This window comes from Cavia porcellus, unplaced genomic scaffold, assembly GCF_034190915.1.
Source record: "Cavia porcellus strain 051 isolate PalLab524CR breed Dunkin Hartley unplaced genomic scaffold, mCavPor4.1 scaffold_13, whole genome shotgun sequence".
Classification (NCBI taxonomy): domain Eukaryota; kingdom Metazoa; phylum Chordata; class Mammalia; order Rodentia; family Caviidae; genus Cavia; species Cavia porcellus.
In genome coordinates, this window is record NW_026947496.1 from 29201521 (window position 1) to 29224698 (window position 23178).

The 23178-nt window shown below is 39.5% G+C and overlaps 4 protein-coding genes across 4 annotated transcripts; 1 reads left to right on the top strand and 3 right to left on the bottom strand.

Moving 5' to 3' along the window:
- Positions 1-2094: 2094 nt before the first annotated feature.
- Positions 2095-6438, bottom strand: LOC100728325 (histone H3-like). Its single transcript, XM_003468784.5, has 2 exons — positions 6063-6438; positions 2095-2532 (listed from the first exon to the last, which is right to left on the bottom strand). Exons 1-2 carry the CDS (start codon positions 6389-6391, stop codon positions 2208-2210), a joined length of 654 nt encoding a protein of 217 aa, XP_003468832.2. The 5' UTR covers positions 6392-6438; the 3' UTR covers positions 2095-2207.
- A 727-nt stretch (positions 6439-7165) lies between these two features.
- Positions 7166-7708, bottom strand: LOC100729168 (histone H2A type 1). Its single transcript, XM_013151434.3, has one exon. It carries the CDS (start codon positions 7634-7636, stop codon positions 7244-7246), a length of 393 nt encoding a protein of 130 aa, XP_013006888.2. The 5' UTR covers positions 7637-7708; the 3' UTR covers positions 7166-7243.
- Positions 7709-13497: 5789 nt separating this feature from the next.
- LOC100729449 (histone H2B type 1-B) lies at positions 13498-14722 on the bottom strand. The gene has a single exon (XM_003468788.4). It carries the CDS (start codon positions 14643-14645, stop codon positions 14265-14267), a length of 381 nt encoding a protein of 126 aa, XP_003468836.1. The 5' UTR covers positions 14646-14722; the 3' UTR covers positions 13498-14264.
- A 167-nt stretch (positions 14723-14889) lies between these two features.
- LOC100729722 (histone H2A type 1) lies at positions 14890-15490 on the top strand. The gene has a single exon (XM_003468789.3). It carries the CDS (start codon positions 14968-14970, stop codon positions 15358-15360), a length of 393 nt encoding a protein of 130 aa, XP_003468837.1. The 5' UTR covers positions 14890-14967; the 3' UTR covers positions 15361-15490.
- Positions 15491-23178: the final 7688 nt, after the last annotated feature.

Consider the following 23178-nt stretch of genomic DNA (forward strand, 5'->3'; position numbering starts at 1 on the left):
GTTCTCCCATCTTGTTTTCCAGCTGGCAATGGTTATGTAAGATTTGTTAGGCAATGATGAAAGTACCCAATTTGGCTTAATGTAAAACTGACAGTGGAATTCAACAACTACATCCTAGATAATTTCAATAATTCTGGAGTCAGACAATCAGAAATGAGTCTGCCTGGGAAAACTTATGTTCTCTTTTTTGGCGTTCCTTTAAGAGATATTCAATGTCTCCTCCAATATACCAGTGAGCAAATGAGAATTACATGTGCTCATACCCCGAGTCAATGCAAAGAGACAGATACACAGCTTTCCTATTGGGGGAGACATGTATTTACAGCTGGCTTCTGTTATTCTGTACCTGATATTCCTACAGTGTATCAGATCAGTGCTGATAGCACTATAGTCATCTTAGTCTTATTGCCACCGTGGGTGGAAACTTCTGAGCCTTCTTCAATCCTTTTTGATTGATTTACAGTCCTTGCCCACCCCTCAAATCTAAAGCCAAATGCTCAGTTGTGGCCCCACTGCTGTAGGCCTTGGAGGCAGCCTTGGAGATTTGTTTAAAAGACCTTATGCGCATGCATTTATCAAACTTGCAAAGACTGTTTTAGACTGTTCTCTGTGTTACAAAAAACCAAATTCTCATATTCAACGAATAGTCTAGATGAGGAAGACAGAATCATAAACAAAATTTAAGAATGTATTCTAGATGAAATAGCACATATGTGTGCTACCTACAAAAATTAGCAAAACAAGGTATTATTTTACAAGTTAGGCCAAGGTGAGTCTGTTTAATGAGATGAATATTTGATCTGAGGCCTGAAAGAAATGAAGTACAAAGACAAGCGGATATTTGGTATAAAACATGTCCAGGAAAAAAAATGTATAAGAAATCTCTGACTCTGACGTTTTGTTCCACTCTAAAAATTGTGAAATCAGCAAATAATAAATAATGCACTAGAGAATGAGGTCAAAGAATAAACCAGGAGCCAGATCTGGTATGACTTTGGTTGGCTAGAACTTTCCAGTTTTTAGTAATCATTGGAACCACTATGAACCACTAGGACACAGGCACTGAGTGATCACCATGTTTTTGGGCTGTATTAACTGGTCGTTAGCTTATTATGAAGACAGTGAAAATCACTGGAAATATTCTGAAGAGAAGAGATGAGTATTTTTCACGAAGCCAGAAATATTCTTGCTGTTAGCTACCACAAAAACTAGGAGGGTGGCATCAAAGGAGAAGCAAAATGATTAGTTAGAAATCATTGGACTCGATCATACAAAAGGTGATGTGACTTCACCAAGAGAAATAGCAGCATAAGGACTGAAATGTAGATTTGGAGCACAGTCTACCAGGACTATTGGATGGAAGTTGTAAGCAAACTGGATAAACCAGGACTCAGGTTTCTGGCTGAGCTGCTGGAAGAATGAAATTCCATCAACTGAAATGGAGAATATTTAAGAAGCAAAACTTTGATTTACATGTTAAGCTATTTTGCACAAAACTGTCATATTCATTAGATATGAGCAGCTACATTAGATATACAACTGGATGTCTGGTCATTAACAAATGAGGTAAACAGTATTTTAAAAAAATATTTCTTGGTGAAGGTGTCATGCAGTGGAAAATTTATATAATCTATAATTAAGGATACTTTAAAAAATAAAAAGAACAAAAAAAGTAGCCTTTAGCATGAGAAATAGCTGCACTGCCACCATAGACCAGCCTAGCTGCAAACTGCGATGGAACTGCACTATAAATTTTCATAGAACACAGAAAAATAGAAAATGAAATTGGACGCCAGTGCCAAGACTGATGTTTCAACGCATTTCGTTAGAGTACTTGAAATAGCACAATTTATCTCCAGTATCCAATGGATTTTAAAATCCACAGCAAAGTATACTCAAATGAAAAGTTAAAAGACAGAAGCCCAAAGAAAACAAGGTACAGACGTCGCTTTATCTGTATATGGCGCTGGGACTTACCCTCCAGGTTACAGTAAGTGAACACAGCCCAGACCTCTCACTTCCCTCTTAATAACTGGACCTCATCTCTGGAGCCCCGCGGTTAAGTGAAAACGCGCTTAAAAGACCTAGCTCAAAACTTGCTCTGACAAAGGGTGACACACTCCCATCTTCTACTGTGTCAGTACTCTTTTTTGTGAGATAGTGGGCGGCCCTGAAAAGGGCCTTTTTTGGAATGCAAAAAGCGCAGCTTAGCCGCCAAAGCCGTAGAGCGTGCGTCCCTGGCGTTTTAGCGCGTAGACCACGTCCATGGCGGTGACCGTCTTGCGCTTGGCGTGCTCCGTGTAGGTGACCGCGTCTCGGATCACATTCTCCAGGAAGACTTTGAGCACGCCACGCGTTTCCTCGTAGATGAGGCCGGAGATGCGCTTGACGCCGCCGCGGCGGGCCAGGCGGCGGATGGCGGGCTTGGTAATGCCCTGAATGTTGTCGCGCAGCACCTTGCGGTGGCGCTTAGCGCCACCTTTCCCGAGACCCTTCCCTCCTTTGCCGCGTCCAGACATCTCTAAAACTTTGCTAGCGGTAGTAGCGAGCAATGAACTGGTGCACCGCAGGCTGGACAGATATAAGCTGTCATCGGACCTAATTGAGAACTACACAAGGAGGCGCTCTGGAGGCGCTGCCTCCATCCTCTTGGCTCCGCCCTTCTTTGGCCCAGGAACCTGAAGAAGCCTCTGCGAGCAAGCAGGGTAACTACATTGTTTTTAATTCCTGATTTTTCTTCCTTTGACTACACTGCTGTTTTAACTTGTCTTATTATTGACTAAGAATTTTGCTAAGTGATTCAATTTTAAATGACAAAACACTCGAGGAGTTAAAAATGTACCATTCTGTCTTATTGGTGACATAGACAGGTTAAAAGCATCATTAAAAAAACAGGTGTAAAAACATTGAAATTCTGATGTGAATGACATCCTCCTTATATTATGAAAAGAGAAGAGCAAGAAACATAAAAGGACAGAAATTGAGGCTGAGAGAATTCCTTGCAAATGATCTAACTTGCTAAACTATCCCTTCTTTGTCACAAAGCCACCTTACCTTGTCACATTTTGTTTGCTACTATTGATCCAATTCAATTGATCCCAATTCAGCCTTAAGTGAGAACTGCTATTTCCTCTAAGTCACCATTTGGAGTTTGGTACCACATAATACTTACATTCAAAAAGTTACTTACATTAAATACTTACAATTTAAAAGTACTTACATTAAAAAGTTATGCCTTTATGTAGTTGGCCTATTTTTTTAATTCCCAGTTCAACCTGGACTCTAATAGGATGAAGTTGAAGTTTTTCCATCCTTATGGATCAGACTTTCTCATGCAGGAGGAACTCATGACCTTGGAACACTACCATTGCCTTCCTTCATTTGTGACACCAGGGTAATAATAATAATAATAATAACCTTCTGTGGGAATTGGGATTAGGTAAATGTAAACAAAATGGAACAGAGAACACAAAGCAGAGGCAAGATAAATATGGCTATTTTTAGATGTTATTAATTTTAAAGTGTACCTAGAATTGGGAAACTGCTTTAATTTCGTTTTACAATTTTTACTTCCTGAACAGGGTCACTAGCAACTAATAAGTACACAGATCTTTATCAGTGAATGATAAAGAACGAGATATTGACAGTTTGTCTTATATATGAGATATTTAAAATGATTATCCAAAAATATTTCTTTTTCTCTTTCCCAAGGTATTCAGATGCATTCAGCATTCCTGTAGCCAAGACTGGAATGAAATTCACATTTCCAAATCTCTGTGTAAACTTTTACTGTTGTGTTGTAGGTCTCTAACACTTGTTAATTAGTAGACCACTTCTGGAAAAACTGTAAGGGCTAATAAATTTTTAAATCTGAACAATCACAGAATTTTTAATCTGTGATTGTTCAGATTTAAAATTTTAATAATAAATCACAGAATTTATTTCTCTTCTCAGAAAGTTTTACTGTTTTCATACAGGGCTCACCAATAAAAACTGACCATAAACTCCAGGAAAATTGGCTATAAATTTCAGCCTGTGGTGTAGCATTACTTTGTAGTGTAGTGACTTTCTGGAGAAGAAAAACTATGTTTTACCTAAGCCATTGCAACAAGCTACATTTGAAACATACAGCGTAAGACTTTACTTCCATCCTTTCGGAGTCTGGAGCTACCCAGATTAATTCATTTCACATAAAACAGATTAAAAATATAGAAAGGAGGCAAATATGTCATAAATTTTATGGACAGGAGAGCTTTCTGAAGCTCTCTAAAACCCAAAGAAATGGTAAAGCTTGTTTCTATATTAAGATGAACAAAAGCAGTTATAAAATGAACTATAAAGAAGCAGAAGGCATTATATTAATAATGTCTACACAATTCTTGCAGTTATTAATTCTTGCTGTGTGTGTGCAGAATCATTGATTTCTCTCTTCTGTAGAATATTTCTTTTCTTTCAGTAAAATGATGATGTCTTTCATAAGAAAATGTTTTCTTTTTTAAGAAGAAAAGAGCCTGTTCGAATGGACCCTTTAATTCTACTATATCTCAAGCGTTGTTTACTCAAAATAATCCTTATGCATTAGTTGCAATTTGGGGGTAGCATTTCTGCCTGCCCATCTTACTGTCCAAGTACAAAGTACAGGTGCCTAGTGCAATGACGTTAAAAGTCTGGCAATGCCATTCATGTAAAATGGTTGGTGATTTTTTTCATAAATGTGGATTTTTTTTTCATTCTTTGATTTATAAAATCATATAGAAATTTTGCTCTTGAACAGATTAATTTCTTAACATAGGTGAAAGCAGAATCAATGCAAGTAAGACATAATGAAAGTTCAGAAGCCAAAATTTAGATGTCAAATTTTTTAAACCCTAGGATATAATATATAGCTAATAATAATTAATAATTGTATTACTCTGTGTCCTCAAACCTTAATACAATCTTCTAAATGTTACCTTTTTTCTGATGGAGAAATTGATTTCTCTTGGGTGACAAAGTACGTCATAGTATGACTGAGATATGATCATGAACAAACTACCAGAGATGCTATTTCTTTCCAGCTCCTAATATTCCTGTAGTTATTCTTGCAGAGTCATGAATTCTAGTGGTAACCTTTTATTAATTTACTTAAACCATTCTGTTCTATTGAGGCTCCATATAAATGAAGACTGAAAAAAAAAATCTATGTTACACATTTGCAAAGGAAAAGAGCATAGCCAACAGTAGCCAGGATGAGCCACTACTGCCCGGTTGACCCTAGGACATTAGTGGGAATTTTTGCAATGTTTCTTTCAAACCATTTACTTAAAACTTTTTCTCTACAGACAAAAAGACAAAGCCACAGAGAGATACAGACACAGAGACAGAGACACAGAATTAGTTGAATTACTTAAGAAATTTGTAAAAAATATCAAGCACTGTACATTAGATCCACACAGCTATAGTCAGAATAATAAGTACTTGCTCTTCAGCAGGGGCACAGAGCTGCACAGTGGCTTTAGACCGGACAAGCATGCAATTCATAGTTGTGTCAGGGTGGCAGTTGTCTGGCACACAGAATAGAATAGTCCCCTACAGATCACCTTTATTCCAGAACTTAAAACATGTTTTAACAAAACTAAAATCACAGTAAAACTTGGGTAACTAGATTTTCCAGGCGCAAATTACTTGCGTTGCACTCAAAGATAGAGTTGTCCTAGTTGACTTTCACCATCAGCAATGTGATCAGGCTGCAGGTGGCGAGCCACGGGGCGCCATATTACGTAATGGTTATAAGTACAAATTGTACAGAATACATATGAAAACCCCAGATCTCCAACTACCATTTCAGCTAATGTAAAAAGGTTACACTTGCAAAAAAAAAATTATTTCTGAGTAAGTGCTAGTATCACCCTGCAGAGCTCGGTCCTGTTTTACAGCTACTTTCCTTGAAACAATTGGGTGGCTCTTAAAAGAGCCTTTGGGTCAGAGTGTAACTCGCTATTTATGCCCTCTCCCCTCGGATGCGGCGCGCCAGCTGGATGTCTTTGGGCATGATGGTGACTCGCTTGGCATGGATGGCACACAGGTTGGTATCCTCAAAAAGACCCACCAGGTAGGCCTCAGAAGCCTCCTGCAGCGCCATGACAGCCGAACTCTGGAAACGCAGGTCGGTCTTGAAGTCCTGGGCAATCTCGCGAACCAACCGCTGGAAAGGTAGCTTGCGGATGAGCAGCTCGGTGGACTTCTGATAGCGCCGGATCTCGCGCAGTGCCACGGTGCCTGGGCGGTAGCGGTGCGGCTTCTTCACGCCACCGGTGGCCGGCGCGCTCTTACGAGCGGCTTTGGTGGCCAACTGCTTGCGCGGGGCCTTGCCACCGGTGGATTTTCGCGCTGTCTGCTTTGTACGAGCCATGTAGTACCACAGGACAGATCCTTCAGAACTGAAGAAAAAATAAGAGCCACCCTGCTTTTATAGAAGTAGACTACCGCCGATTGGACCCCAAATTATTCAAAATTACCCGCGCTTTTCCCGGATTGGTCCGCCTTCTTGCTCTCGTTCACAAATTAAAAACTGCATTGAGTTTGATGAACCAATACAAGATCTTGTTTTCACGGCGGCTAATTTGACGTCATCACATTTATTTTGGGGTTTCTATGGCGACTGAACAAAAATCCAGCACGGCAAAATTCTGACCTCTAAATTTAAAGGAAAGCACACAAAGGAACGTATAAACCTCTAACAGATTTTCTAATAGCAGATATGGCAATTGGAGAAATCTGCATTTGGCACTTTTTTTCCCCACACTGCTGGGTAAGTATCGTGAGCAATTGTGGAAACGTTAATACTTTTATAAGGGAAATGTGTGCGTAATTTACTTTAAAGTATTTTTGTGAACTTAAACCTAAGTGAAACGTTAATATTTTAAATGACCTAAAATGCCTTGAGGCTTTTTGCCTATGACTTGTTTTTCCTGATCCTAACTGCTGCGCCACTGCTTAAACTTAAATAACTGCTCTTACTCCAGTAATATTCTTTCGCTTTCTCGGCTCAACTGAAAACTTTACAAACCCAAGAAGAGTTGACCGCTGAACTGCATTTAACAGAAACAGACTTAATTCCTTTCTACCTCGAGTTATAACGTGGAATGGTTAAGTTCAAGCATCACAGCTAATCTAATAGAAAATGGTTATTGGCTCTGAAAAGAGCCTTTGATTTGTTATTAGGATGATTTGTCACTCATGGAATATAAGCAGCATGAACTTATTATTTCCCTTTAGCCTTGTGGTGGCTCTCGGTCTTCTTGGGCAGCAGCACGGCCTGGATGTTGGGCAGCACGCCGCCCTGCGCGATCGTCACCTTGCCCAGCAGCTTGTTGAGCTCTTCGTCGTTGCGGATGGCCAGCTGCAGGTGGCGCGGGATGATGCGCGTCTTTTTGTTGTCGCGCGCCGCGTTGCCCGCCAGCTCCAGGATCTCGGCCGTAAGATACTCCAGCACCGCCGCCAGGTAGACTGGGGCGCCGGCGCCCACGCGCTCGGCGTAGTTACCCTTACGGAGCAGGCGGTGTACGCGGCCCACGGGGAACTGGAGCCCGGCGCGGGACGACCGCGTCTTGGCTTTGGCGCGAGCCTTGCCGCCCTGCTTACCGCGTCCAGACATAATTACTTGCAAACACACACACACACAAAAAGAACAGTACCAGGCAACAAAACATAGAGTCTGCCATAGGAAGGCTGACATAAGAAGTATTTATACTGGTTAGAGCCAGGTTTGTGCTGGTCTCTCATTGGCTAAAAAACTAACCAATGGGAGAGGAGAATTTGCATCCTTCATTTGCATATACTCCTTTCTTCTGATAAGGTTTGTGTTAGCCAATTAGAAACATCTGAGGAGCAATTCTTTGAATACCAATAATAACTAGGTCAATTTGATATTCTCAAAACTTTTAAAAACGAGCTGACGTATGTATGTTCCTAGACTTTTAGCCACTTGTCCTTTTCAAGATAGCGACTAGGATTTTAGAAATAAATTTAAGACTATATCTGAGTAGATAACTTTTAGCACACACTTCCAGCATTGTTTTAACTTTTAAATGTCACCATGCAAGAGTGGAAGGCAGAGAATTCACTCAGTCACATTAAGAACGTATAATCAATTGAGTGATGGATGGAAACAAAAATCTTCCATTCATTCATATCAATTTGAGCCAACCAAATCAATAAGCATGTGACATCTGCTACTTGTTCAGTAACTTAATCCTATTAGCAAAAACCTTAAAATCAAATTGTTCTTTTGAAAGATTAGAAACAGAAAAATTAATAGATTTTTACCTTTCAAAGTGTTGTGAAAGAGAGGTGTTGGGGCTGGGGATTTAGCTCAGTGGCATAAATACCTGCCTTGCAAGCAGGCCGTAGTGAGTTCGATCCGCGGTACTGATAAAAATGAAAAAAGACAAAAAAAAAAAAAAAAAAAAGAAAGAAAGAAAGAAAAAAGAAAGGGAGGTGTTAGAGAGGGTAATATTGGAAATTGTTTCATACAACTAAGAGAAAAGGAGTAACAACTCCAACCACAAAGACAGTGAAAGCAGTTCAGTATGAAGTCTACTGGTTTGCATATGAATTTTGTTTTCTCAACAAGCCACAAAAATATAATGTGAGTTGAACACACTTTTGAAAACAAAATTGCTGGCACTGAGGCTTCATCATGCAGAGGTAAATGTTTTTCCTGTATTTTTATTAGTTGACTGGGCTCTGTAATAGTACTGTTGCCATAACCCACACCTGAGATGTTGTCTATAGCAGAGCTAGTGGGAAACTGATAATGTATTCTCCCAAAGTGATCTCCCAAATTAGTGAGTTTAGATAACCAAAAACAAGTAAACTAGAGGGCTTATCAGGCTTGATTATAATTTTATTTATGTATTTATTTATTCTTAGTACTGGAATCTAACTCAGGATTTTGAACTTGCCAGACAGGTGCAGCGCCACTGAGCTAAATTACTGGGAATGCTTTATTTTCTGATAATAGTTTCTCATTTTGTGCAAACATTGTAATTCCCTGGTTTTACCAGTGTTGGGTGATGGGTCTTTTAAAAATAGCACCAAGGATAGAGAAAACATCATGTCACAAACCACATGCCATAGGCTTGGGGGTTTTATCTTGTCTCAGCCTTTATAATGGCACAGTCCCACTATGGGGTCCCCTCTCAGCCACTACCTGTACGTCAAACATGTGGAATTTAAAAACAAGGCCTGCAAATCTAGAATCACAAGAAATCAAAGAAAACTACAGGACTCCAGAGATAGTAGTCCAATCTCCTTGAGGAAGGGAATAGGTGAAGGTTAGGGTGAGTAAACAAAGGAGGTGATGCTTCTCTCATTCAAATGTATAATTCCAAGTATGTGAGTTTCTGATCTTCAACACAGCACTTCACGACAATGATCACTAGTCTCAAGCAGCTATTAAGAATTTGAAGCAAGGTTCATCCAAACTAAGATGTCTTAAATATGAAAAACTATATTCAAAAGATATAAAATGTATCACTTATAATTATCTTTATTGATTGTATTTGTTATAGTAATATAACTACTAGAAAACTTCACATATTTATTACTACTGAGCAATTTATTACTACTGGATATAGAGACTCCACGAATATTCCAAATATATACTGTAGGAGGTGACCACAATGTAGAGACACAAAAATTTGTTTCATAAGGGGAAAGTAAAAGCTTTTGAAAGCCTAGATTTCAGTGTATGTGTCAATATTAGACTCTGTCACTCATGGGACATTACAAAACTAGAATCAAGAATATTTTTTAATGTCTTGATTATTTGCTTAGGGTCATTTGTTTACCTTAGAACACTGGTTTAAATATGCATCCCATCTTTTGAAAAAGTTAATGACGGTAACAAATCTTAAAAGAAACCTCTAATGGTTGTTTTCCAGATCTGTAAATTGCATTTATCTAACAGAAGTTCTAAGCCAGTTCAGATACTTCCAGTACTTCAAAAACTACTTTTAAAGAGCAAAAAGAAACGATTATACCACTGAATATAAAAACTGTGGAAATAGTAGCTGGAGATCTACTGTACTCCTAGATTATCACATTAAAGCAACATATAATCATTTCAAAAGCATAACATTTGAAACAAAGTAGACCCCACAATTCTCTGTAATCTTTCTGCTAAACACAGTTAAAGGTCACTGCCAAGCATGGTGGTATAGAGCTCTAATGCCAACACTTGGGAAGCTGAAGCAGAATGATCGCCATACATTTGAGGCCAGCCTTAGGTACATAATGAGACTCTGCTGCATATAAACACACACACACACACACACACACACACACACACACACAAACACAGAGCTGCTATTGCATATAAGAAAACCACAAGGCATGAAAGATGGAGAGCAGATAGGCTGACTCTCAAGCTGAAGGTCTCAGAAGCAATTCAATGCTGTACTAATGGGTTTGCTTTTCATCTCATATAATTTACACTATATCAAAATACTTAAACATGTCATTCAAGTTCAATTATAAGAAAATGTGGTGTTGAGAAAAAGTATTTGAAGAAAACTGACTGAAATTTTCATAAATTTAACAATAGACTTCAAGAACCTAAATGACCCTCAAATAAAATAAACCTAAAGAAGCCCTCAAATAAAAGAAACCTAAATGCAAACAGTTGGTAATAAAATTTGTAGAAGCTAAAGACAAAAATAGTGCATGCTAGGCAAGCTCCCATTAAGCTACATGTCCAACACCCAAAGCCAATAGCTTATGGCAGCAAAAAGGAAGAATAGAACCTTCCCTGTAAGGGAAAAGTCAACTCTGATTTCAGTAGATTTTGAATCAGAAACTATGTAAGGAATAGAAAGTGACATAGCATTTTTCACGAGCTAAAAGAAAAGAATTGGAACTATGAACTGTGAATTCTTTATTTTTGAGAAATTAACAGGAAAATAAAAGCATTTTTAAATGAAAGAAAAATAGAATTTGTTGATAGCATAACTATTCATAGGACAAGATGTCAGAAAGAAATTATCGAGATTTTAGGAACATCATCTAACAGATAATAGTTTCTTTGATTGTTTTGTTGATTGGTTGCTTTGGTTTAGTTTTAGCTTTTTGAGACAGGGCTTATTTGGTAGTATAGCTTTACAGCTGAAGTTCCTAACATAGCTGATAAATCTAAGAAAAGAGCAAAATTTGTTTAACATAACATTTACGTAACAATATAGACTTCACATCCAAAAAACAAGGAAACCCAGGTATGCTTAGGGTAAGTTTGGTGAAGAAGTACATAGCTGTGACCTGTAGAAAACAAAAGAGTATGATCAAAGGATTATGTGGTAACACAACATAGGACTTACAAAAGCTTGTGAATTCATTCTTTGTTAGGGCTCTATGTCTTTAAGCTCCTTACTCCAGTTATTAGGTGATCACCTACTTCAACAGAGGAATTATATAAGTTAGTCTCATTTGGAGTACCTTCTCCCGAAAGCCATCAATGTATGTATTTGAAATTACTACTTGAACTGGTTGTTATTTTTAAAATAGGTCAGGGGCTGGGGATTTAGTTCAGCAGTATAAGTTCTGTCTTGCAAGCACTTAGTCGTGAGTTTGATCCCTGGTACCGAAATAAAATAAAAAAGGCAGGTCATTATTTTTCCAGGAAATTTTTATAAAACAACCTTATTTAAACACATATATTATTGCTTAATGGAAATGGAAAGACAAAAACGCGAGAGCATTGTTGGGAGATGCTGGATACAGAACTGCGAAGTTGGTGTCCTCCCACCTGCCATGAAACAGGCCCAGGAAATTTCTTATCTCTAGACTATGTCCTTTCTTTCCCCAGTCATAAGCAATAACTGGACCTTCCATAATCTATCACTTTGTGGGCCTTTCCTTTCCAAATTCCTGTAATCTCTCAAAATGTTCTCAGGACACGTCCACATAGACCTTCCTTTACAAATTCAGCTCTTCTTGTGGGTAGACAGAGAAATGTTTCCTTAATAAAAGGAGAACCTGGAACATATTATAGCAAGTTGCGCTCTCTTTTCTTTAATAACAAAGACTGCAGCTCTGCAGAAAATGTGGGAGTTTATAATTGAAGGGGATATATAAAAATTGTGTCCAAAGGTAGAGCTTCATACAGACCATCTGGAGGACTTGTGAACATTTCTGAATTCTCACCACTCCCCAGAATCCAAACATTTATTTGAAAACAAAAAACACTGTGTGCACTTGTTGAATTTTAGTATAGGCCAAACTTTGAACTTAGGAGACCTGAATCTTGGTGTGGGACTATCAAAGTTACAATTCTAGTAAAATATCAAGTATTCTTGGTACTGATACAGCAATGATGTAGGATCTCCAAATGATGCATGGGAAATATAACTCCCAACTTGCTAGATGTTTGCCATGCCAAGTTCCTGTTTCCCAAAATCAAAGAATGAATTCTAAGGAACAAATGAAGTTAAGAGTAGGAAATATTTATTGAGAGGGCAAGACACAGCTCCTGAGAGACAGGAGGGTTCCTGAATGGGTTGCCCGGCTTTACCTACTACTCAAGGGAAGTTTTATAGAGTACAACCACCTGGGTACAACATAGCATGAAGCTATGCTCAACCAATAGGATTACAAGTATGCTTAGGTACTATTGATCCAGTGGGGAAGAAGTCACACAGAAAGTGTGCATGGAAAGAAAAATCTACTTTTCAGGAAGGAATGAGTGCAAGAGTCTTGTTCACTCTCTGAAGTGACTGATGGACTTTATTAGACCAGGTAAATTCAAATCCTTTATCTCTCTCTGAACTTCCTACAGCCTTTGGGGAAGCATGTAGAGCTAGTCATTTCAGTCTTTATCTTGAGGTCTGGCCTCTGACAGAGGTACCACAGGTCACAGTTGTAATGAGTTTTCATTTCCCACACTGACTCTCCTGAGGGCAAAGCCTAATCTGACTGCCTGTAATATTTCTTAGTTATCTATAATAATACCTTATTTAGAAGAGGAAAGAAAAAAGAGGAAAAGTGCCAGCTAATAAACAACCATAAAAGACAACTTGGAAAGAAAAATAACCTCTGCTTCAAAAGATCACATCAGATGTTAAGAAATAATAATACTATCAGGATTTTCACTGATATCTTGTCAAAATGAACACCTTAATCCGTGGGAAAGGGGACGTTTTAAAAGTCAAGACATTGATGTTTAACTCAAGCCTTCCACAGTAGCACTGTGTATTCTGAAACTGATTCTCACACAGTTTACCAACATGTGCTGTCCAGACTATATTTTTAATCTATCTTTTTAAAAGTTTATTTTTGAGGTGTCTTTATCTAAACATGTTGCTGAATATGGCTGCATAAAGTGCTCACACCTTACAGGAACTGTTTCTTTTCAATAAGCAGCCCTCCTCGCTAGCTAATCCACACACACCCATCTATTTTTTTCCCTGTTCTAGACCCAAAAAACCCCCTGACTGTCTCACCCCATGCTCTTCCTGATGTTCTAGTCCTCATTTTTGGAGATGCTGACTTTTGAGAAGGCTTGTGGAGGAAACCAGTTGTTTCTCTTCCAATTAAGGGATCCTCCCCGTGGGCTCTAAGCGGCTCCAGAGGAACAAAGCTGGGAAATTCAAACCCTTTGTCCTTCTCTGAGATCCTGCCAACGCTCTTAACTCTATTCTAGGCTTCAGCAACAAAGGACCCCAGGATTTCTGGAATAGGAGGAAAATTTTAATGGTTTTGGAGTAGTCGCTAATGTCAGCAAATAATTACAACTTGAAATATGGAATTCCATTGTTAAAAGAACTACAGGCATACTCCAATAAGGTACCCAAAAGCAGTTTCACTTAGTGGTGCCCCTATGCTATTACACAGCAAGAAGAAAGGTCTAGCTCTAACACATCAACCAGGATTCCCTAAGCCCACCCCCAAAAGACCCAAAAAGAACCTCACCTTCCAAAACCCCCTGACAGATACCTGAACCGCTATGGAACTTCAGACCAGTAAGAAAAGTGCTATTAGAAAAAAAAGGGAGTGGTGGGCATGCCCAAGTAATTTAAAAACCGCCCAGTAGCTATTAAGGGGTGGGGGTGGATAGACCTGAACTGAAAAGGTGAAATTGGCCTTTTGGATGTTATTGTTAAGATCTAATGGTCATTTGCTGTAACCGAACTCAAATCAAGAAATGTAAGAAACAATAGTTACAGCTCTCTTTGGATAAAGTGGGTGGCTCTGAAAAGAGCCTTTGGGTTGGGGGCAGCAGCCAGGCACGCTCATTTGGAGCTGGTGTATTTGGTGACGGCCTTGGTGCCCTCGGAGACAGCGTGCTTGGCCAGCTCCCCGGGCAGCAACAGCCTCACAGCAGTCTGGATCTCCCGCGACGTGATGGTGGAGCGCTTGTTGTAGTGCGCCAGGCGCGATGCCTCGCCTGCGATGCGCTCGAAGATGTCGTTGACGAAGGAGTTCATGATGCCCATGGCCTTGGACGAAATGCCTGTGTCTGGGTGCACCTGTTTGAGCACCTTGTACACATAAATGGAATAGCTCTCCTTGCGACTGCGCTTGCGCTTCTTGCCATCCTTTTTCTGAGCCTTACTGATGGCCTTCTTCGAGCCCTTTTTCGGGGCGGGGGCCGACTTTGACGGTTCAGGCATTGTTTTGTCTAACAGCGGTACAAAAGGTTACAATGTAAACAACAAAGACAAGCAGGTGGGAAAAAAAAAAAAAACACCTAGGGCCTTTTATTTATAGTCCCGTAATGCTAATGAGGGTTTGAGATTCGTCACTAGTGATTGGACCACAAGATAATTTTTTCCTAAAGGGGCGGGCCTAACACAAATAAAAGACTCACGTTCCCTTTTTTTATTGGACAAAAAGCAACATTTTTCACCAATGAGATGGCTAGTAATGCATCCCTGCGGTGACTATAAATATGTTTCTTCACGTCAGCTGCGCTTGCTCTTGTACTTTTGAACAATGTCTGGACGCGGCAAGCAAGGAGGCAAGGCTCGCGCTAAGGCTAAGACCCGGTCGTCCCGCGCCGGCTTGCAGTTTCCCGTGGGCCGTGTGCACCGCCTGCTCCGCAAAGGCAACTATGCGGAGCGCGTGGGGGCTGGCGCCCCAGTGTACCTGGCAGCCGTGCTGGAGTACCTGACGGCCGAGATCCTGGAGTTAGCTGGTAACGCGGCGCGCGACAACAAAAAGACGCGCATCATCCCGCGCCACCTGCAGCTGGCCATCCGCAACGACGAGGAGCTCAACAAGCTGCTGGGCAAGGTGACGATCGCGCAGGGCGGCGTGCTGCCCAACATCCAGGCCGTGCTGCTGCCCAAGAAGACAGAGAGTCACCACAAGGCCAAGGGCAAGTGATGTCCGGGACACAGCAAAGGGCTGAAGTTCCACTTGAATCTAAAGGCTCTTTTCAGAGCCACTACGTTTTCATTAAAAAAGCTGTTAACTTTTAATCTAATAATAAATCATGCTCTTGCACCTCTTTTAATCTCTGGCATGTTAAATAAGTTCCACTAATCATAAGATTTATCGGATCCTATTCCATACTAAAAGTAAATGCTTGGAAAAACAAGTGGGGTTTATCAGGTCATGTCCCCAGTTAAGTAAATGTTTAGAAAAACAAGTGAAATGTCACTGTCCACTAAAAAGAAGTAAACTGTTAGGGGAGCAACGCAGATTTCCCAAATGAATTTTTAAAAATTATCGCAAATAACTTGAAATCTTGGTTGTCCGGCGGCATTGGCTAAATGGCGGTTCTGTTAACTAGTAACCTCCACTCCCGATCAGACTTAATTATAAATCACATAGTAATATGATTAAAATGGTTCCTACTGCACATTTCTCCTGGTGACTACAGTAGAACGTCACAGAATTTGTGGTCAGGCAGAGAGGATGACATTAGAGCCATTTGTGCAATCAGGGTCTCTTCCAATCAACCAACCGTATGATTTATCTTTCAGCCAATAATTTTGTCGCGCGGGTCTTTTTGAAAACTGTAAAGCCAATCAGAATGCTTCCAAGTGTATTTAAGGACAACTGTGGGTAAGATTGCTACATTCTATTGTGTTTTCTTTCTGTGATGGCTCGTACAAAGCAAACTGCTCGTAAGTCCACTGGCGGGAAGGCCCCGCGCAAGCAGCTAGCTACTAAAGCTGCTCGCAAGAGCGCCCCGGCCACCGGGGGCGTAAAGAAGCCGCACCGCTACCGCCCGGGCACCGTGGCGCTGCGCGAGATCCGACGCTACCAGAAGTCCACCGAGCTGCTCATCCGCAAACTGCCCTTCCAGCGGCTGGTGCGTGAGATCGCGCAGGATTTCAAGACCGACCTGCGTTTCCAGAGCTCGGCTGTTATGGCACTGCAAGAAGCTTCCGAGGCCTACCTGGTGGGCCTGTTCGAGGATACTAACCTGTGTGCTATCCACGCCAAGCGGGTCACCATTATGCCCAAGGACATCCAGCTGGCGCGCCGCATCCGCGGGGAGAGGGCTTAAGCCAGTCAAGTGACAACTTAAAAGGCTCTTTTAAGAGCCACCCACTACATTTTAAAAGCAGCTGTAGAACATTATACTAGTATTTGCTATACTGTTTGAAGTGGTTATTTGGTTAATTTTTTGAATTGCGTTCAGGCAACCTTGTTATGTGACCCTTTGAAAAGTATATCTATCTGCATTGCATGGATGAGCAGGAAAGCAGCTGCCTATTGCAGTTAAAATATTCTGAATGACTTTAAGTGAGCAATATTTTTTTGGATTTTCCCCCCTTTTTTTCGCCTTTTTAACTCAGGTCCCTTTTTTAATCAGTGAAACTAAAACCAAGCTGTCATGAATACATAAACTTAAAAGTTACACTTCAAAAAAAATATTTTTTTAGGCAAGGTCTCACCGTGTAGTCTACTTTTCTCTAACTTTTTATGTACCCCAAGGCTATTCTGATCTCAGTCCTTCCGCCTCAGCCTCCTCAGTGCTGGGATTACAAATTTGTTCCACCAAACTGAGCTAAAGTACAACATTACAAAACAGTGAGTATAATGGGAGATGATAATTACAAAACTTATTTTATATTTTAAAAACCCACCATATTCAACACTAAATTGAGAAACAACAATTGACTCCACTGTAGCACTAAAATGTTTCTATACCTTGGGCTGAAATTCTAGCTATTGCTAGAAAAAAATATTTTGTGATTTTTATAAATCGGGAAGAGAAATCAGTAATCATTATTTTTTGACAACTTAGAGGAACTTCAACTTGAAAACAAATGGTAATGTCAAGTTTTGTACTTTTATTTAGAATGGGTTTCAAATTTGAGAAATATTATGAAGTTTCCTCTATATGAGGTAAAATTTGGAAGAATTCCCAGCCTAGCTAACTGGCTTTGTTTGCAATTTTAATTGTCTCCTACTGTGACAGGCAGCTGAGTTCCATAGAAATCCTATAAGCAGTGTGACAGGGCTAGGTCCTCAAAAGAGCCAGTGCAAAAGCCCAAAGACCTTACAAAGGTTAGGGAGACAGATGCCTGTTGTGGGCCCGGTCTCAAGACAAAAGATCAAACAAATGCACCCACAATTCTAAGGACTGATATTCTAAATAGTTCCCTATCACCCTGAGGAAGTCAACATCACTAACCCCCTAGGGAAGAGTCACTGATCTCTATGTGACTTTCTATGTGACTTTGCTTCCCCATTTGTCCTCAGTTTAATCAGTTTACCTAAACATTAATCTTATTGGCTAACCATAGTTCTGTCTCACCTTATGCTCCTCTTCCTCGAGTTCCGTTTCACCACTTTAAGCCTGTCTCATCCCATGATTTTACTCTATAACAAATCCCTAAAACAGACAGAATCCCTGGCAACCCATCCCTGGGACTGCTTCTGTCTCATACGAAAGCTTTCTTTCACTCAATATACATATTCTGTTCTTAACGTCCGTTGTTCCTAAAATTCATTCTTCGACTTGGGAAAACATAAACTCATACCAGACATAAGTCGAAAGTATCATTCCCCTATATCACCTCTATGTGCTCTCCCTCCCAGCAGTGGTTCTATGAAAACATGAATGCTTAAGGTGATCTCCAATATCTTATATCTCTCCAGGAATCCATGTGAGTCAACCTAGGGAGCGTTAGGAATTTTTTCTGAAGATGCTATTACATCAACTTGGCCAGTAAATCAGGCATGGTGGTGCATGTCTATAATCATAGCATTTGGTAGGTTGAGGCAGGAAAATCACCTCCAGTTCGAGGCCAGCCTGATCTATGGAGCAAGACAATGTCTCAAAAGACCAAAAGACAACCAAACAGAAGAACAAAACAAAACAAAATTGATGCCAGCAATAACAATTGTTCTATACATGAGCACATCTGAAAATGACATTATGTATTTCATTAACCCCATAATAAACATATATTCAAATAAATTTTCTCTGATCCTAATTCCAAATATTATAAATTAAATTATAATTGAAGGAAAGATTGACTGGAAATAAAACAAAGGTCTTTGTTAGCTATGACTAAAACATCCCAAATTCAAAACAAAACAAAGCAAAAATTTGACACAAACTAAATTTAGGCCTAGGGCCCTACCCAAGGCTTTAGACATGTGATAGATTTGACATTTTACTTTGTTTTAGTTTCAGGGTAAATCTGCCTCTGATTCCCAGCATTTTAAATCATAAGTGGCCTTTCTCCATTGTGTTGTATACCACAGAAATGCGCTGAGTTGTGATTCATCTAATGGGAGTTGACTCCCAATTCTCTAATTAAGAGACTCTGGATTGTGTACCATTCTCAGAGAGATACCAGAAGAAAAACAAACAACATTGTGGTAGATATAAAGTCAATTTTAATCAATTTGAACATTACATATTCAACGCTAAGATCAGTTTGGAAAGTTTCATAGATCCATTTAATACTGACTTATCAACCTTTAGAGATGGGAGGAAATGACAACAGATTCATAGAGGCAGCCTGAAAGCTAAGGATTGTTTTCTGTGACTCAAGTGCTATGTGAAATGACTGGCCTCTCCACATTTCAAAGCTCTCTACCTCTCAATTTACAGTGGAACTTCAGCCTAACAGATTTCAGCAAATTGGCCAAATTCATACTACTATCCAGACAGTCTCATTAAGTCCACATTCTTAGTATTTTCTGATTAATAAATTTACCCACCAATGCATTATCAAATGTACTTTCTTCCTCAAAGGTACTTCTGTTTCAGAAATAGCTGCCCCAGGGTAGATGGGGAGGAATGCTGCATAACAGAGTCAGCTGGTTGGAGACCTTGTGTGAGGGGAAGTAGGTAGTATTTTAGAAAACAGTTCATTTAGTTAATTTATGAGTTAAGCAGCTACCTAGGGGAAGGGTCTGAGATAGAGTCCACTGGTAAACCATATGATAAGAATTAAAATAAGAATAGACAGGAAACTAGGATTTTGGATCAAGAAACCTCAGGCAACATGGACTGCAGCCCCTTCCCTACTGAAGAGAGTAGTAACCAAGCCTCACTAAATCCTGAGATTTGAGAATTTTAAAATCCAATGAATATAAGTAAACATTATGTACTTCAGACATGTACAAACAGATAAATGAAAATAAAGGGATGGGTGAGGGAGGGATGGAAGGGAAAGGGGATTGAAAAGGGAATCAAAATGTGTTAAGTACATGCATCAATTCTCACAAGAAATGTAAACATTATTCGTGGCAAACGTACTATTTTTTTTTTTTTTTTTGAGACAGGGTTTTACTATGCAATTCAGGCTGACCTTGAACTCTCACTTGTAGCAATCATCCTGTCTCAACCTCCCAAGTGCTGGAATTACAAGTATGTGCCACCACACCCAGCCTAAACATGTACTCTAAATAAAAAGTTTTAAACCTTTTCAGTGAATTTCCTTAGGCAACATAGAATGCAGCTCCCTCCCTACTGGAGAGTTGCAGCCACTCCCTACTAAATTCCTGAGTTCTGAGGAATTTAAAACACAAAATAATCAGAACTTTTCTCTCAATCCCAGTTTCCTTTAAACTCTATAGGTTGAAGAATTGGATTAGGCTCAGTTCCAATTAATCATTTTAAATCCAGGGAGCCACCTGTGATAGGTGACCACTAAACAACTGAGCAGTTTTAGTGCTCTGCTTATGTATAATTTGTTCTCTATCAAGGGGCTATGCAGCTACCAACTTGAGACCTCTCTTGAAAACCCAGAAGCAATTATTATTGTTTTCAATAAACTCTTCTAATTTCTTCTTTTTGGATCATGACTTCATTCCTGGACCTTGTTGAGACCCTGAGTTCTGTACATGTGGTAATACTATCACTTCAGGGTGTTAAAGGGAACAAAGTTAGATAGAAACATTATAGGCCAACAGGGCTAGGTCCTCAACCGACCCAGTGCAGAAGCCCAGACACCTTGCACCTGTGAAGGAGACAGACACCTCCTGCTGTGGGCCAGGCCTCAAGACAACCATCAAACAAATGCACCCACAGTTCTAAGGATTGATATTCTAAATAGGTCTCTATCACCCAGAGAAAACCAGAGGTCACCATCCCACCCCCCTAGGAAAGAGTCACTAAATTAAGCAGCTGGCTTACTATGTGACTTGCTTCACCATTTGTTCCCAATTTAATCAATTTTACCTGAGTAATTAATCTTACTGGTTGACCACAGTTCTGTCCCACCTTCTGTCTTATCTTGTGAGTTACCAATTTCAGGGTTTTGCTCTGTAACAGTCCCTAAAAAGACAGTCTCTGGTAACCCATTTGGGACCCTTTCTGTCTCTCAGAAAAGAAGCTTTCTTTCTCTCAATAAATGTATTCTGCTCTTAACCTCCATTATTCCTAAAATTCATTTGACTTTAGAGAACACAAACTGGTATCGGACATACAGCAGGTTGGGAGTTTCGTTTCTCTATATCATGGGGACATCAAATCTTAGAAATACTCTTAAGAACCAGAACAGAATTAATATTTCCTTGAAAACATCTAGATTCTGCCCCACAGCAAGTACAAAGTCTGCCAAAAAAAAAAAAAAATGTAGACCCACTTCAATAAAAAAATTGCATACATATATTAATACTAAATTTATTGACACACCATGAGGTTAACACAAGTTATCTTTGATCTCTCAGTTATAAGAAGCAATTAAAGTGGTGGCCATTAGTGTCTGACATTAATTAGTGTGGCAAACTGCTGCTTGAGTAACCTTGGCCATTGAGAATGCTACACATGCATTTTCAATTTTTTCTCTAAGGGCCAGCAGTGTAGTAGGTTCTAATGTAGTGATACATGGTATCCTTTAGGATAAGACGATCTGTTGAAAAAAAAAAATCACACACACACACACACAGAGACATCTTTGGTGGGCTCTGTATTTATGTTTTACCATTAGTTTAAAAATCATGCTGTTCAAGACAGCAGCTCCTCGCTATATGTAGCTATTAAGCATGTGAAGTGTAGCTAATCCAAATTGAGATGTGCCTTTTTTTTTTTTTTTTTTTTTTTTGAGACAGTTTCTATATGTAATGCAGGCTGAATTTGAACTTGCTTCTGTAGCCCATTTTGGCCTCAAATTCAGGGTTATCCTCATGCCTCGGTCTCCTAAATGCTGGCATTATAACTTTGTACCACCACACTCAGCTGAGATGTTCTTTAAATGTGAAATACCAGATTTTAAAGCCTTAGCACACACAAAAAATATTAATATTTTAGATTACTTATTGAAGTAATATTAACATAGTAAAATAACTTTAGTTCTTTCTTTTTACTTTAATATGGCACTAGAAGACGTTAAATACGTGACTCTTAATTTTCTGAGGCATGAGTGTCTGTGACAGTCTCAGACCAGAAGCTGTTACATAATGATGTTGTTAAACTGAAACTAGCATTGAAACGGAATTTGAAAACTAAGCCTTTTGTCCTGCTTCCTCATATTAAGTGACAAAGGGCACCACCAGGCCCTGGTATCATGGAAGTAGACACAGGACCACACTCAACATTTTCTGGACCCACTGGCTTCTAGCTTAGTCCTTTGTAACAAAGCATCAGTTCTTCAGTTCTAAAACTGGGAATATAATGGCACCTACCTCAAGTGCAGCAATAAAAATGTAGTGAAAACAAATGTAATCAGCAGCAGTTCTTGATGCTCTGTAAATAAGAAGTAAGGAATTGCTAGTTTTTAGCTGGGCTTCACAGAATACAACTATAATCTCAATATTCAGGAGGCTAAAGCAGGAGGTTCACTACAAATTCAAGGCCAGCTTGAATTACTTAGTTCAAGATCAAGTGAAACACACAGTGAGACCCTTTTGAAACAAAGCAAAAAGCATTCCCAACCAACCGGCCTTGGTAAGGAAGGCCTTTATGCTGCTGAGCAGCCCTGAAATTGCTAATTCTTAGTGCTGTTGTTGCCACTTAATCACTGTTCCATTCTGAAATGATGCAGTCCTGTCTGTAGGGAGCATGTTCACCTCTAGCATGGATTTCAAGCAGAGATATGGTTTACCTTGCCCTCAGGTTTATATGGCCCATATCTAGAATTTTACTTACAATAGTGATAGGATGTTTAATTTTTCAGTCCTTAGATCACTTGTATGAAAATGTGAGTAATGTACTATAAGTAGCTCTAATTTCTGCGTTACACTTCCATCTACTGGGCCAGTCTCTTGAAGTTTCATGGTTATATCAACAATCTAGTTCATGAAAAATTCATCGGCATTTTTGGCTAAACAGCAGTGCTTGGGGAATTATATGAATATATTATTACTATTTGTCAATATTTATTTTGTAAACCTAGACAAAAAGTTGAAATGATAATATTAATAATAAATATGATAGTTTTTGAAGGGAATCAAAATGTCCCCAATGAACATGCCATAGTGGTATAAAGATTATTTTGAACTGAAGGTGATTCAGCGTCAACAGATATGGACTTCTCTGTTTTCCCCTTACCTACCTAAATGTAGAACATAAATGACACTTTATAAAGGCATCGTAAGTTCCCCTAATGAGATGTCCTCTACAGGAAAAGCAGAACAACTCCTACCAGTTCAGATAGGGAGTTTGAGATGAGACTTCTTAAACAATCTATACCAAGTCTCACTTTCCACTAGCTTTATCCATACACTTCCTGCTAATTTGCCCCAAACATATTTCCTGAAGCCCAAGGCCCCTATACATTGTTAAAA

Coding starts and splice junctions, on each gene's coding strand:
- LOC100728325 (XM_003468784.5), bottom strand. CDS start 6,391: ATGGCTCGTACAAAGCAGACAGCGCGAAAATCCACCGGTGGCAAGGCC. Junction 2,533..6,062: donor CTTTTTGAGGATACCAACCT/GTGTGCCATCCA, acceptor TACTACCGCTAG/CAAAGTTTTAGAGATGTCTG.
- LOC100729168 (XM_013151434.3), bottom strand. CDS start 7,636: ATGTCTGGACGCGGTAAGCAGGGCGGCAAGGCTCGCGCCAAAGCCAAG.
- LOC100729449 (XM_003468788.4), bottom strand. CDS start 14,645: ATGCCTGAACCGTCAAAGTCGGCCCCCGCCCCGAAAAAGGGCTCGAAG.
- LOC100729722 (XM_003468789.3), top strand. CDS start 14,968: ATGTCTGGACGCGGCAAGCAAGGAGGCAAGGCTCGCGCTAAGGCTAAG.